We start from the raw sequence: 16,692 nt of genomic DNA on the forward strand, positions 1-16,692 counted from the left end.
GCCTTACAACCAAGGTATCCCTAGGAAGCATCACACTCAGTCATCCTCTCTTCAAAGGACTGAGTGATAGAGGTGCTAACCTCACTAAGAGACCCTGAATTTGGCTTTGTCAAGGTTCCTTCCTCACTCTGAACTCTAAGGTACAGATTTGGGGACCTGCATGAAAGACCCCCTAAGCTTATTCTTACCAGCTTATGTTAAAAACTTCCCCAAGGTACAAACTTTGCCTTGTCCTTGAACCGTATGCTGCCACCACCAAGCGTTTTAAACAAAGAACAGGGAAAGAGCCCACTTGGAGACGTCTTCCCCCAAAATATTCCCCCAAGCCTTACCCCCCCTTTCCTGGGGAAGGTTTGATAAGAATCCTCACCAATTTGTACAGGTGAACACAGACCGAAACCCTTGGATCTTAAGAACAATGAAAAATCAATCAGGTTCTTAAAAGAAGAATTTTAATTAAAGAAAAGGTAAAAGAATCACCTCTATAAAATCAGGGTGGTAAATACCTTACAGGGTAATCAGATTCAAAACATAGAGAATCCCTCTAGGCAAAACCTTAAGTTACAAAAAGACACAAAAATGGGAATATACATTCCATCCAGCACAGCTTATTTTACCAGCCATTAAACAAAAGGAAATCTAATGCATGTTCTAGCTAGATTACTTACTAATTTAACAGGAGTTGTAAGTCTGCATTCCTGATCTGTTCCCAGCAAAAGCCTCACACAGACAGACAGAACCCTTTGTTCACCCACCTCCAGATTTGAAAGTATCTTGTCCCCTCATTGGTCATTTTGGGTCAGGTGCCAGCGAGGTTATCTTAGCTTCTTAACCCTTTACAGGTGAAAGGGTTTTTCCTATGGACAGGAGGGATTTAAAGGTGTTTACCCTTCCCTTTATATTTATGACAGGCTTGCTGTTGGGAAATTTGACCAGATTCAAGGATAGAGACAATTGTGTAAATGGAAAGACCCCAGCACAAGGAGGCCTTAGAGATTCATGGCTATATCAACCTAAATAATTTTTTCTCTAATTCGTATCAGTTAAGTATTCCACTTAGTATACTGCTTGAGGACAATGCAGAATGGCGCTGGGATGATTAGTAAGACAAACGTTTACGGGAACTAAAATAAAGTGGTCATGGGGAAGCATCGCTACTGAAATAATTTGACATTGCAAACAGCCTAAGATCTGAGTTGACACAACCTCACAAAGGCTGGGGGCTGTTTTTTCTGGCAGATAATAACTTAATGACAAATGCTTTCAAAGCATTATCTAAACTACAACAGAACAATGTCCAGACGGTTCATAAAAGAAATTAAAAATAGCTAGCATTTCTTTGTCAGTTTTATGAGTTTATGGGCAGAAATCAGCCATATTACAGAAACCATTGTTCCAAGCACTGCCTAGGTTTCAGAAAATGATCATGAAATTGCAAATAGTCTCTTTAATTATGAAATACAGGTCTCATAACGGCATTCTTAAGGCAGAAATGCTTTCAAGAGGGCCTATAAAGAGCTTGACTTTTAAACTCTTGTCTGCCATCTTTATAATCTGATGCTGGAGCATAAAGATAGAAAGCTGAAAGAGCTTGGGCACTGCAAATACATGCTGAGATGATGAACACACATTAGATGAAACATTTGTTCACTTCTAAGTGGATTGCAAGCCAGAAAAGGAACACTGCAAGCTGTATGCAATTCAATAGAAGACAGCAAATATAGTGGAGACCCAAAGCTGGCTGCTTACCACTAAAGCAGAAAACTGGTGAATGGGACTTTGTCTTGAGGCCAATTTGAGAATTATAATGTATAAAACCAGAGCTGGTCAATAATGGGAAATTTAAAAAAAAGTTTTTTGACAAAAAAAAAAAGAGAAGAAATTTAAAAATTGAAATATTTTTGGTTTTTCAAAAAATACTGTTTTGTTGTTTCAGATTTTTGTAAAATTTTCAGGTTTAGAAAAATTGGGGATTTCGTTGTCTGAAATTGAAAAATGTCACCAAAAAACCCCACCGTGTTTACTGAAACATCTAAAAAAATTCAGTTTTCCAGAAAATCAAAATGTGTGTAGTTTTCATTTTTCCTTGAAAAACTGAAACAAAAAATATTCAAAGGAAACAAAAATTTCCTAAAAAAGTTTTTATCTTCTTTGAAAAGCCATTTTTCTCACTGAAAAACAGTTTTAACAACAACAACAAAAATCAAACGGCTCTTAAAAAAAACCTAGATTCAGCTTAATTTTAAGAAAAGGACATTTCATTATTTTGATACTTGTTTTCAAAATAAAAAAAAAATACTGTTATCCGTTTTTATCTACCAAACACAAACAGCACAGACAATAGCAATACAAGTTTCCTTGCACGGCCTCACCAATGTGACTCTAATGGGGGAAGGGTAGTTCAGTCTCTGGCTTGTTTTATTCCTTGGCATCTATGGTGAGAGTGCCAATTAATTAAGATATCAAATGTTGTAATGTTTTGGGTGATGAAGATATCCATCCACTAAGGTTTGGGTTGAGACCAAAATCTCCTTTCACGTAAACTCCCAAATACCTGTCAGATTATAAAAATTTTTGGTCACGGATGATTAATCCCATTATTAATGAATCTCCTAAATCATTCACCATAAATTTTACTTTTAAACAACACTTTATCCCCCATTTCCCATTAAAACAATTAATCAATTCCAAAGTAATGATATATAAATTGACAAAAATAATCAGATGCATCTTGGTTAAATCCCCTTTCAGAAAGCAAATCCAGAATGATTACAAAATAAAATAGATTCTCAAGCATGTGTGGAAACTTCATGAAAATGTTATCCTGTCTCCACAACACAAAACTGCTTTCTGTTGTTTATAAGTATATTCCAGAATTCTCAAAGTCATGACTAATGTCTCATTGTATATATTAATGTCAGGACTGGTTGAAAAAGAAGCAAGAGAAACAGTATTTTGAACTAGTAAAAATACTTCTAGATTTTAAAAAATATCTGTGGATCCCATTCAGATGCTGGTTCCCACCTTTCCCACAATTGGCCAGCCACTCCGTTGCTATATTGCTTTGAACAACATCAAATGATGGGAAGTAAGATGCAAGGGTACTATCAAGATTTGCAACAGTGAATTTCTGACATGCCAAGTTCAACTACTGCCTGCAGGTAGGTTTATGACAAAACATTTTTTATGAAGCTATAAAATAGTTCAGCTGACGAACTTACCTTTGATAGTTATTCACAGGTAAAAAAGCTCATTAAGATCCAGAGCCAATGCCCATTAAAATGAAGGGGAATCTTTCTACTGTCTTCAATGGCAGTTGGATCTTCCCCCTAAAAGGCCCTCCTTTTTACAGGTCTATTTTACATCTAGCACAATGAACTACTTTTCACATATGGAATACGAAGCCAAGAAGAGATGGATTAAAGGGGCAGTATGGTCTAGTGAATTGAGCATGGGACTCAAAGCGAGCCATAATGGTGTTTTAATCCCTGCTCTGCCACTAAATCACCATTTGGACCTACGCAGGCCCTTTTTGCCTTCACTTCCCTATTTTCATACTTCAAGCCGGAGATGTGATTCCCAGCTCCAGGGGACATAATCACGCTAACTCTAGTTGAGCTAGCTTGGTAACAACAAAACGTAGCTGTGGCAGCATGAGTGGTGGGAGGGACCAGCAGCCCCGAATGTGTACCTAGGTATGGGTGGTATTAAATATGCATACTGCACAGGGATGTACTTGCAAGTGCTAACAGCTCGGGCAATCTGCTTTGAACCGTCCACAAAATATTTAGAGCTCAATTCTATCACCTGTAATGATATGGAATAGTACCTTAGCACATGATTTTGGCCCAATTGTTGAACTACTTACATAGTGGGGTACTACTCAGTGCAAGTATAGACAGTAGTATTGAGCCCTTAACCATTTGCCAAGATAGCTAAAATCTTTTAGGGGTGTGACAGGGTGCTTGCTAGGAAACCCTGAGCCAGCCCTCTGTCACGGCAGCTCCAATCAGGAAAGGGGAATTGGAGCTGGCTGAGTAAGCCCAGGCCAAACTTGCAAATAGGGGACAGCTGCCAGCCTCGCTAGCCAGGGCCTGCATAAAGGCTGGCAGGAAGGAAGCCAGGAGAAGAGGAAAGGGAGGATCTAGGGAGTTAGAGGCTGCTCTCCCCTGCTGGCTGCAAAAGCTAGCAGTCCCTGAGGCTGTGAGCCTGACGCTGTCTGTAGCTACAAGGTGGTGGGAACTTGTACTGTAAATAAAGAGCATGGGTGATTGCACCAAAGCAGAGGTCTCAGGCTGATCTGTGGGTGCTGAAGTGGCAGAAAATAGAGGGGCCCACTTGCGCCCATTACAGGGGGATTGTCTCTTAAATAATTAATTAAATAAAATAAGAATCCTGCCATTTTCTGTACTCTGGCACTTTCCAAAACCAAGTATATAGATATAGTAGTTACATTAAAAATACATTGAAAATCCTTTGCCAAAATGTTACTATCAAACACATAGGCATTGTTGTTGATAACTATAGCGATAGCTGTAATGAGACGTAACTTAGTACATCTACCTTGCTTTAATTATGTTCCCTTTTTTTCCTCTCATTTTGTCATGCCACTGCAGTTCAAGGCTCTGGCAAAGAAATAATACATGAGATGATGGTGTCACAGTATTTCTGACCTGACAGACCAGAAGCAGTAACACTGAATATCTTGTGAAATTTCAGCTCAGTCTGGTATGGCTAACTGTTTTAGGAACCTTTGGGTTTTTCTGAAATGAACAGCCAAAACTTTTCAGGTTTACCCATCTTGGGATCCTGTGAACTAGGAGGTGCCTCAGTGGGTTAAATGAAGTTTTCATGGTCTTGAGTATATCAAAGGCATCAATTTTTATGTTTATTTTGACAATAAACTCGTAAGTGAGTAGGGACCAGATTTTTAAAGGTCTCTAGTATCTGAAAATGCAGATCGATTTCTAGTAGGATTCTCAAAAGGGGCCTTGGCACTTTTGAGAATCCCACTAGAAATCGATCTGCATTTTCAGATACCTAGAGACCTTTAAAAAACTGGTCCTAGATGTTTTTGAAAGTATTCTTTGGTCAGCCTCTTTCAAAGGCCCTCTGTGTGCAGAGCATTTGGTCGTGGCTAACTTATTTAGACTCTGCAGGATATGAGACGCCAGTAATAACCAAAAAAACAAAACAAAACAAAAACACAAAAAAACAGTATCTGAGTACATTTCTTCAGGTTAATAAAGAAAACAACTTGTGCCATGGAGGCTACAAACAGAGTGTTTTATTAAACTACCCTGAGGATTCTAATTGAATAGACCTATTGAACAGACAGTAATTGCTGTATTCCTTTTCATTCTTTGACATCCTCAGCTGCTTTCTTTTGATTTACTGTCTAAATCTCATTTTAAGTGGTTCAGTAGTTTACAATCCAGGGAGGAGAAGACGTCTGCAGGAGCTAGCTGTGCCAGACTCTTGTTGGGAATGAGCTGTGGAACTAAATTCTTTCTGTACCCTAATGCCACCGTGAATGAATGGTTATTACTTGCCAACGTTTCCAAACCTTCTTAAAATTCAGCCCCTTCATTTATATTTAGGTACCTAATTAGACTCTGGGAGATTATGGACCTACTACAGGCAAAAGGCAATGAGGGCTGAATCCTAAAAAGTACTGTGCACCCTTAATTCCCACTGGCTTCAATGGCAGTCAGGGTCCTCAGCACCTCACAGGATCAAGCTGTTAATTAACCAGTTGCTGAATATAACTAAAATTCATGACAACATCTAGCTAATATTTTAATCATCCATCCCTCTATCTATCTAATTGTATCCAAGTGGAACTGAAACAGACATGAACACATATTTCCCCACTATATAGACTGAATTGTGATGTATGCAAAAGTCTCACTCTATGGGGGGAAAACAGCAAAGTAGGAGAAATGGTTTTGATTTGACTCCAGAAATTCAGATGCAGGCTAGGGTTTAATTTTAAAAATCCATGTTTTCCCCTTTGGAAATGGTTAATTTCTGCCAGGAACAAGTTAATGAAGACTCTTAATTTTATGAAGGCAGAATTGGAAAATCTTTTTTACAGATAACAATGTCTTTAGTGTCACAAATGGAGAAATACTGGAATTATTGCAAAAAATATAGTGAAGCAAACAATATTTTTGCAAAGTGCCGCTGTTGACCCTTGCTCAACAAATGGGATATTGCTCCTTCCACTCTCTCAGATATATTCTGCACAGAAGCCTGTATATAGCAATTTAAAACAAAATATGTCCTGCACTCCATGTAAGGTATAAATCTTGCGGAATATGTTTTATAATCTTTTAAAGTTTCATTGGCATTGCTTGTGGCTTTAATATGCCGACCGTTATTATGTTTATTTAACTTACAAATTAGTTTCTTGCTTTCACAAGATTCTATGGGGGATAAAACGGGTAAACCTGGGCTTATATCTATATTACCTCAGAGAGCCTTAATTTTATACACGTTAACATCAAGCCCAACAGTTCACTGCTACAATCCTATACTAATTAATTTATACACTTCTTGTTACTCTAATTAGTAATTACCGTGCTTCAGTGCCCGGTAAGCAATTTAATGGAGATATTCATCTAGAATATTTATCATTTAAGAGTGGGATTTTCAAAAGAGCCTATGGCTCAGATACTAAAAGGATCAATGGGAGGTAAATACCTAAATACCTTTGAGGAGCTGGGCCCAAGTGATTTAGGAGCACAAACCCTGTTGCTTTTCAATTAAACTTGTGCTCCCAAGTCACTGTGGCATTTCTGAAAATCAGTAAGCACTTAATCTCATTGTTAAACTGAATATATAGTCAAATTTGAATTTTAAATTGTCCTATATTTTTTCAAAATATTTTTTGCATGAATCCATAGTTCTATAGTAGTGACAGAATGAGTCACCATTATGAACTACATTAACCTTTTCAGTAGTACTTTTATGTGTACTAGAACAAATCATTTGAATAGTCCTCTAAGCTGCACATTTTGTAACTTTAGCAGATAAAATTATTTCAGTTTTGGAATAACATCAGTGATGGCGCTTGCTTGCTTAAAAATATGACCAAGCTCCAGGTATTATGTACTGTCTTGCCAAATACTGACTCCATCAATAAAGTGTTCTGGCTGCAGTAAAACAGCAGACTGGGATAAATGCTCGCCTGGATGCTATAACCTTTTATATTATCTTGTAAAAATAGAGTGTTTGTCATTCTAAGCCATTGCCATTGGGAGGGAAGTCAGTCATAACTGATAAAAGGCTATGTAAAACTCAAGGCTCAAAAGGTCATTGTTCATTAAAGGAACTACCTTTATATTCTGAGCTTTCTATTCATACATTACATTATATATCAGATGCTATAGTTATACACATCACAGAAAAGCCGATGAGGAAATTAATAATTCTTCCTTCACAGCAGGGTTTGAATGGTGTGCAGTTAAAAAGGCCTAGGGTCAAGCACTGAACAATAAAGAGATTAAAAAAAATATTGAATACCTGCTTGTTCAGTTAGCATCATCCATTTGTGACTACAAAATATGGGGGTAGGGGGCATAAGATGTTCAAGTTTTTAACATGGGCAAAACAAAACAAAAAATTTCTACCTTCATTCTTGGAAATGGCTCAACCATTTTAGCTGACATCCTGCAAAGAAAATTGTAGCCCAAACAGTTACAGTTTGGCAAAGTTATAAGCAACTGAAAGAAGGATCTTATAATGGAAGCTGTTGGGCAACCTTAATATGCAGAACAAAGGAAACGAATAATATTATGTGAAAAAGCAGGATTTCGTTCCCTCTCATTTTTGAGCCCTGGGTTACAGTGGTTCTGAAGGTCACATAATTTATGCTTAACTTACTCTCTTAGCTCACAGATATCATATGTATTCATTGAATCTTCTTGGCTAGAGATCTGTTCCATAATGTAAGTGTTTATTTTCCTCCACCATGCTTCCTTTGTCTCCACCTGACTGTGTGCTATTTCATCTGGGTGGCCACATCACCCTTTATCTCTGCTCCCTCTAACAACCCAATTTCCAGTACCTGCTGATCAATATTTTATGCTATGCTTTCCTGACCTGTTACTGGTAATGATGCCCCCATTAATTTCATATCTATAAACAGTTCACACTGAACTTTTGCATATCAGTTTGTAGTGTCGCTAGATATAAGCAGACTAAGCAATTGCCCCATGCAGTTCCAGGGTGCCCCAGTTTAGTACTACCCCAAAAATATCATTAATCTTATTTAACATGGACTTAACAAGTATATTATTATATATTGTATTGGTATATTTTTTGATTTGCAGAAATAATGCAATTATTATTTAAAGGGATCGGTAAGAGGGGGACCGAAGATACTCTGGCTTGGGGCCCCCGTGGGCTAGCACCACCTCTTGATTCAGATACATTTTGCTTTCAATGCTCAATAAGACTATACTATCCCATGCATCCCACCTAGAATTTCTTAAGCCATGAAGGTGTGTATTTTGCACGATTTACAAGCCTCCTCCTTCCCTACAGGTTCTCACTCTCTAATAACCTATATCAAACAATCTGACAGAAAGAACAAGGCATGGAAAAACATTGTTAAAAAAAACCGACTAAATCCCTGTTCTTTTTACATTCAATACTATCCAGAGCCTTAGTAAGCTGAATATTCTAGAGAAGACCATAGAAATACACACTCAATTTATCCAAACAACCCCATGCTGAAATATTAAAAGTGTTATGAAAATTAACAACAGAAAAATTAACAACAGAAAAATAGGAATTTTCCATGCCCTTTCAAGAACGTGAGATGGACCCAACCTAGAAAATTCTACAATCTGAATACTACTACTAATAATAAAGTTATCAGAACTCAAATGATTCTTCTTAAGAATTTTCCTCTCATAGAAGTTCCTCATCTTCTTTGAGGAAAATATTTTATTCTCTTTCTTTTTCTGACACTCTTGTTCACTCTTTCCCCCAGCAATCTAGCACAACTATGGTAAGTGAGCCTTATCAATGCAGTGATTTTTTTTTTTTGTCAGAGAAACTTTCTCTCTTGTTGTTATGTCCTCTGAGGTCACTTGCAGAATGGTCCAGAAAAAAGACAGCCATCTGAAGTATATGCATGCCAACCTAATATTACTATGATATCAAGAGCCCATTGCCATTTGCTATGTTCCCACAGAACAGACTGGGAAAAACACCAATGAGTTTATTAAAACACAGCTATTGACTATAGAATTCATAGAAGTGAATGTCCTTATTGTCTCTTCCTCCATTCCTGTGCTAAGGGCAAGACTGGAGGGGGAAAGACAAAGGTGGCTTAAGTCAACTTTGTTGTCCTCCTATTCTTGAATTATCTGGAGGTCTGACATAAATTAGAGCAGCCTCAGGGCTGCTCTAAACTCAAGACAATGACTGCAATGGCCCCCTATGGATTGTCTGTCAGCTGAGAACAGTGTGACTGCAGCAGTGCTCCAGTCATGTATCATCTCTCCTCTGACTTGTCCTCTACACCAGGGGCTGTGATTTGGGCTCCCGTAGTGCTGGTTTGGCAGCTGTATGTTGGTTAGGGAAGCCCCTTACACCAGAGACATTTCAGGAGAGAGCTGTTTCTGTCTGGTTTCACCTACTTTACATTGCTGGCATAGTGAAGAGGGGCAACAGGGTGATCACATAGAAGCTAGTGATAATTTTCTAGGGAAGTTCTCTGGCTTGTGTTATACAGGAGGTCAGACTAGATGATTACAATGGTCCCTTCTGGCCTTGGAATCCATGAATCTAGTGATGAAAAAGATTTGTCTGTATCACTCCCTCACTTCTGTTGTTTATTGTTCTTGCTCATTGCCTCAACGGTGGTAAGATCTTCAGAGCAGGGATAATGTCTTTTTATTTTTCCTATGAAAACAATTAGCAAACTTTGGGATGCCAATTTCATAATTAATAATAATTAAGGCTGCGGGTTTGTCACAGAGATCACGGAAGTCATGGAGCCATGACTGGGCCAGTCACACTGGCCACAGCTGGGGCAGTTTCGGGCCACCCCCCCCTCCCAGCAGCAGCAGGAAGGGTTTGGGTGGGGGGCTCAGGGAGGGGGGTTGGGGTGCAGGAGAGCATGAGGGCTCTGTCCGGCACTTACCTTACGGGGGGGCTCCCCGGAAGTGGCAACATGTCCCTCCCTCAGCTTCTAGTTCCCATGGTTCCCAGCCAATGGGAGCTGCAGAGCTGGCAGCTCGCGGAGCTAGGAGCTTAGGGAGGGATATGTCACCACTTCTGAGAAGCTGGATAGAGAGCCTGCCAGCCCCGCCAGCCCCAGCACCAGAGGGGGTCCCAGGCTGCTCCCAGCAGAGCACCCATGGTGCCCCCCGGACTCCCTCCCCAAGCACCCGTGCCACCCCCTGGACTGGCCTCCCAGCGCCTGTGCTCCCCCCCCCAACCCCCCGAGCACCTGTGGCACTCCCAAAATTTAGTCAGGTATATAGTATAAGTTATGGACAGGTCACAGGCTGTGAATTTTTATTTCCTACCCGTGATCTGTCCATGACTTTTATTAAAAATGCCCGTGACTAAAAAGTAGCCTTAAAAATAATACAGTTTTCCTGGCAGTGAAGGATTGCTCCCTATTGTACATCTAGTCTTGTTTAAATAGGAGTTCCACCCCTTCAATTGGGAGACTGTTCCACAAACAAATAGATCTCCCTGTCAGGAAGTTTATCCAGATATTAAGCCTAAAAGTTCTTCTTTTTTAGTTTTATTCCCTTAGTCCTAAGTACACAGGCTTTTATTACTGCAGAGATAATCACCAGGTATTGTAATATAACTTGTGTAATCATGTAAATTGTGTAAAACAAAAAAAGAATGAAGAAACTTCCTTAAATGATCTTTTTTTCTTATAAAATTACTGTCTCTTTGAGTAAGTAGCCTGATACAGGTTCTTCCACAGCGTTTCCTATTCTAAGGACTCATAAAATGTGTTAATTATACGCATTGTCTCTTACATACTAGTACGAAAATGGTAATTAATATTTGATCTTTAGAGAGTTTAGATAATTATGGACAATTTTAATGCTTCCTAAGTATTAAATGATGGAGCCATATGTACTATGAGATCCATACTGAGGATAAGTCAGGAATATGTATAGCTCCCATTTGTCTGTACTCACAGTAAGAGAGGTTTCAGAGTAGCAGCCGTGTTAGTCTGTATCCGCAAAAAGAAAAGGAGTACTTGTGGCACCTTAGAGACGAACAAATTTATTTGAGCATAAGCTTTCATGAGCTACAGCTCACTTCATTGGATGCATGCCGTGGAAAATACACAGAGAACATGAAACAATGGGTGTTACCATACACACTGTAACAAGAGTGATCAGGTAAGGTGAGCTATTACCAGCAGGAGAGCTGGGGGGGCGGGGGGAGAGGGGGAGAAAACCTTTTGAAGTGATAATCAAGGTGGGCCATTTTCAGCAGTTGACAAGAATATTTGAGAAACAGTGTGTGGGGGGGAATAAACATGGGGAATTAGTTTTACTTTGTGTAATGACCCATCCACTCCCAGTCTTTATTTAATTGTATCCAGTTTGCAAATTAATTCCAATTCAGCAGTCTCTCGTTAGATTCTGTTTTTGAAGTTTTTTGTTCAAGAATTGCCACTTTCATGTCTGTAATCGCGTGACCAGAGAGATTGAAGTGTTTTCCGACTGGTTTATGAATGTTATAATTCTTGACATCTGATCTGTGTCCATTTATTCTTTTGCATAGAGACTGTCCAGTTTGGCAAATGTACATAGCTTGAATAAAGACTGGGAGTGGATGTGTCATTACACAAAGTAAAATTATTTCCCCATGTTTATTTCCCCTTCTCTCCCCCCCGCCCCCGCCACCACTGTTCCTCACATGTTCTTGTGAACTGCTGGAAATGGCCCACCTTGATTATCACTACAAAAGGTTCTTCCCCTCCCTCCCGCTCTCCCGCTGGTAATAGCTCACCCTAAGTGATCACTCTCATTACAGTGTGTATGGTAACACCCATTGTTTCATGTTCTCTGTGTATATAAAATCTCCCCACTGTATTTTCCACTGCATGCATCTGATGAAGTGAGCTGTAGCTCACAAAAGCTTATGCTCAAATAAATGTGTTCATCTCTAAGGTGCCACAAGTACTCCTTTTCTTTTTACAATAAGAGAGGTAACGTTAAAATGTAAATGACATTCAGAACTGTCTTAACAAGGAGAAAGAAACATGAGTGTATTGTTTAAAAAAGTTAATAGCCTTGAGATGTGTTGTAGCTGCTCCAGGATAACCTTTGCTTTGGGAAAGTGGATTAGTTGGTTACATTCCCAATTTTAAAATAAGACTTTTACCCTAGAGCTACATCAGTTCAGTATATGCTTCAAAATGTATCTGCATCCAGTAAGCAGAAATGCATAATTTACCTACATATATGTCAAAATGGGAAAACGATACTATCCATTTTAAAGCATTTTAGATCTATATAACAGCTAAGTATTGATGAAGATTGATTATCCCCCAATCCAGGGACACTGGGGAGAGGGGGTATTGTGCCCTCCTGGCATTGTGATATTGGAAAACTGCAGCCTGGAGTTGCTAGGCTGGAGCTGAGCAGCTGGAGGGCAGCTGAGGAAGGCTCTCTGCTCAAGATAGGAGTTTCTATCTGTAGGGAAGAAATGTGCCAGAGCACAGCGCAAAAGGATCGGTACTTGGTCCACTGGGTTCTGTTTGTTTTGTTTCATGTTAATACAAAAACTGTAATAACTAATTAGAAAAGATTTTAAAAAAATTGAATCCCAAATCCTGACATTAGCTTGGCTCGTCAGTATGATTTGTAACTCTAACCAGCCTGACAGGCTGATTAATTTCTTGGCAAAAACAGCTATATTTTGGCTTCTTTTTAGATTAAAAACCAGATTTAACAAACAAAGGACAATAAATCTTGGAGCTCAGCTGTGACACTGAGGTGTAGCCCAGTCCTGGGGACTGAGGGAAGCTATGTTACCCCGTGCCCAGGGCAAACTCTAGAAGGCAATATACCTCACAAATCACAATCCCTCTCAGAGCATATCAGCATGCAGGAGTCTGTGCATGTTTCACTCTTCCTTTGGACATGCATCCCTGCTGTTGGGGAGTGTAGGAGAAGTGCGATCCTACCCCCTCCTTGCCCCCTTTGGGATAGTTTTCACTGCTGGGGCTCAAATGAGGAACAGTCCCTTCCCATTCCCCTCCATGGGTGTTCAGGCACTATCTAGCTGCATTCTGAGGACTTCTCTACATGGGACCACAGTTCGGACCTCATGGATGTGCACTGCAGCGCGCGCTATCATGCTGCACATTAACTATCCCATGTGGCTGCTGCAGATGCAAACTGAAAGGTATCTAGTTTACACCCACAGTTTCCACATGGGGGAGTTACAGTGCAGCATGCCAGCACATACTGCAATTCACACCCACATAGGCCGAACTGCAGGGCCGTGTAGACATATCCTAAATGTCATGATCAACACTATCTGGGGCCCTCTCAATTTGGGACAAAAATATAAAATCCATCACCATTTTCCTTTGAAGCTAACAGGTGGGGAGTCTAGGAAGGGTTGTGGAAGTGGACAGAGCAATAGCTTCATAGAGAACTGTGAGGATGGAAAGAAAGTCAGGGGCCTACTGTGAGGAAGGATCTGTGTGTAGCTTTATTGATACTGGACAGTTGCACCAGTTTAACTAAAGTTGTGATTTTAAACCAATGTAATGGTTTAAACATGTGTGAACCTCTGTGTGGACACTCCTATATTGGTTTAAACCAGACTTATTGTAGATTAGCCTGATTTGATTAACTAAACCAAACTAAACCTGATTTGATTGAACTAAACCAAAATAAAAGAGACTACAGTACATCCTGGCAGATGTAGTGTGGCTAGTGAGGAGGGGCTAAAGGCGAGAATGGGGACACGAGGGAACTGGAACTACAGCTCCCATGAGGCACTGCACCCGCTCAGGCGCACATACAGGTTAACAATCAGGTGACCCAAACAAAATATTTTGTTTTAGGTGAAACCAGGCAGAAACGTTTACTTTTGATTTTCTGGACAGAAAATTCAGCAGAAATCATTCCTTCCCCCTTGTCCCCCACCGTGGAAACTTTTGACTTTAACAATACCCCATTTTCTGATGGCAAAATGTTTTGACTGACATTTGTTTACTAGCCCTAGTCAATAATTTTTCACAGAAAAAAATCCTGTTTGAAAATGACCATTTTTGATTAAAAAGCTTATTGGAAAATTTTGACCAGAGCTAATTATAATTTGTGCACCTTCATTATTGGTGAAATATGGCTGTGACCTTTGGAGATATTTAAAATTAGTAACAACACACTCTGAGACTATAAGTTCTGCAAGTACCATAAACTGTCTTGTTCTCTGTCACAGAACATCCTTACAGCTAAAAACAAGTATTAAATAAAATGTTAAAGGGACTATAAATTGAAAGATAAGAGAAGTAAATAGATACTTTTTTAGAAAAGTGAATAGTCTAGTAAATTTCAAATTGGTAATTTATATAAATCAGAATAACATCTGCACTACAGTGGATAGAAATCACAAAGTTATCAATCCTCATGCTACAGGGCATATATTAATCATCAGCTCAGGTCAGAAAGAAAATCCCTTGAATCTTACCCCCTTCCCCCTACCATGGCATAGAATTATAACTGGCCAGGAGCAGACTGGCTTTTTTTAACTTTCCTCTGAATTGCCTGATACAGTCCCCAAATACTAGATTAGATGGCCTACTGCTCTATTCTGGGATGGAAATGCTTATGATTCAATATTCCACTATGTATTCCTGCTTCAATAATCTTCACAAAATATGTCTGGATTAAACATTTTCCACTATATTTTCTTTAGTAATACATTTACCCAAGACCCACGGTAATATCATCCACTCAATGATAGTTGGCGGTGGCCCCTGCATGTTCAACTCCGACCTGTTGATGTGCTGAGAGGCAAGGAGCAGCAGAAACAGAAAAGTCAAGTAGGATGCAGTATGGCAGATAAATTTGATAAATGGCTTTTTGATGAACAGCCCTAATGGACTTTTGGGAGCAATCAGGTAGCACACAGAGAAGACAGGGAAAAGGAGTCCAATCACGGCACATGTCAACATCTTCACTGCCCAATGTCGCCTCCTCCAGCCTGGGAACTCATCGTACCAGCGAGATGCAAGCAGCTGCTGACAGTTGGGCTGGGCAACAAACTAAAGGAAAAGAAAGAAAGGACAAAGTCAATTCCATGTGATTGTTACCCATTCATTTCCTCCACAGGCCAACTTTAGGGCCATATTGTTATTGGCTTTTGGGTGGGCATAGAGGAAAGCTTTTCAGAAACCACCATGCTATTTACACAGCCTATGCAAGTACTGGTCATAATAGTAGGCCATCTGAACAAGGACTGATAAGTCCCTCCTTCCTCCAGTAAGTCAGCCAATGGAAAGAGGGTGGGTGAGGAGGACAGGAAGAGATTTGGCTCAGCCGCATTGTGGCACTCCAGGCATCTCTATCTCATCCTAAAGGATGGTGTTTAGTGTGTGCCTCCATGAAGCCAGGGGCTTTTGGGAGAGATGGTGTCTACCAAAGGATACTCCCTCATGTTACTCCCCCAGAAGTGGTACAGCTCACACTGTGTACAGCACAAATGCTGGCCCTTAAAATTCACTTTTCAAAAGTATTTACGTTAGTAAATCTCAACTGCTCAAGTGTTAATGGAAATCAGACACAAAAGGGTTGTGACATGGATGTATCAACATTTGTTTTAGATTCAAATACATATGCACAAAAAAAGTTCCCATTATTCACTCAGCTCTTGAACAGAACGTGAAGATCATCAGATAAAAGTCACTATGGCAATGCAAAGAATTATTGTTGTTGCAGGACTGCAATTTAACATCTTAAAAAAGTAGAAGTGAATACAATAATAAAAAAAAAAGCTTTTCCCCATCACGTTCCCTGACAATTCTCTAATTTAGTTCTGTCTAAAGAACTTGCCATCCCTAATACTCCCTGCCTTTCTTAGTAAACCTTTTTCATATTCATTTTCATCCTTTACAATATTTTACAGTGTTATTTTATTATTTTACAATGTGTTGTATACTGCCTAGTGCCTGTTTTTATTTTTACATTGTGATCTTTTTCTTAAAAGTAACTTTAAAAGTACTTTCTACAATTGTAATTGTTCATATAAATATATACACTTTATACCCATTTTCAATGTTTCACAGAAGATTCTGGTGTATTTCAGACTTTTCTTCATATGATTTCCTTTATCATATAGTTCATATGCTAACTTTGATACTGGGAGACAGACGTAATAGAACTGACATAAGCAGACATATAGTAGAATTGACACTCACATCAAACAGAGTAAAGGTTAAAAAAGAAACATGCTCCTTTTTGCATCAAACACACACATTCTTAGTGCAGTCAATCAAAATTAAAAACTTAATAGAGCCATGCATTAACAATTTTTCATTTAGTTTCTGTTTGGTTCAAGGATTTTTTTTTAAAGCATCAATATTGAACAATTTTAGATGGCTTTGAATTCCAATCATATGCATTTAGAGTAATTATAAGTTGTATATGTGTCATACTTTTTGATAAAACCTTATAATTA

General features: G+C 39.2%; 1 protein-coding gene across 6 annotated transcripts in view; it reads right to left on the minus strand.

The window, feature by feature from the left end:
* The window catches only part of TRPC4 (transient receptor potential cation channel subfamily C member 4), a 134,926-nt gene that overhangs the window by 40,648 nt on the left and 77,586 nt on the right, over positions 1–16,692 (minus strand). For all 6 annotated transcript variants that reach the window (XM_077806624.1, XM_077806617.1, XM_077806612.1 and 3 more), the window contains one exon: positions 14,944–15,280. In XM_077806624.1, coding sequence (XP_077662750.1) covers positions 14,944–15,280 — 337 coding nt within the window. The remainder of the gene's footprint in view (positions 1–14,943; positions 15,281–16,692) is intronic.

This window comes from Eretmochelys imbricata, chromosome 1, assembly GCF_965152235.1.
Source record: "Eretmochelys imbricata isolate rEreImb1 chromosome 1, rEreImb1.hap1, whole genome shotgun sequence".
Taxonomy (NCBI): domain Eukaryota; kingdom Metazoa; phylum Chordata; order Testudines; family Cheloniidae; genus Eretmochelys; species Eretmochelys imbricata.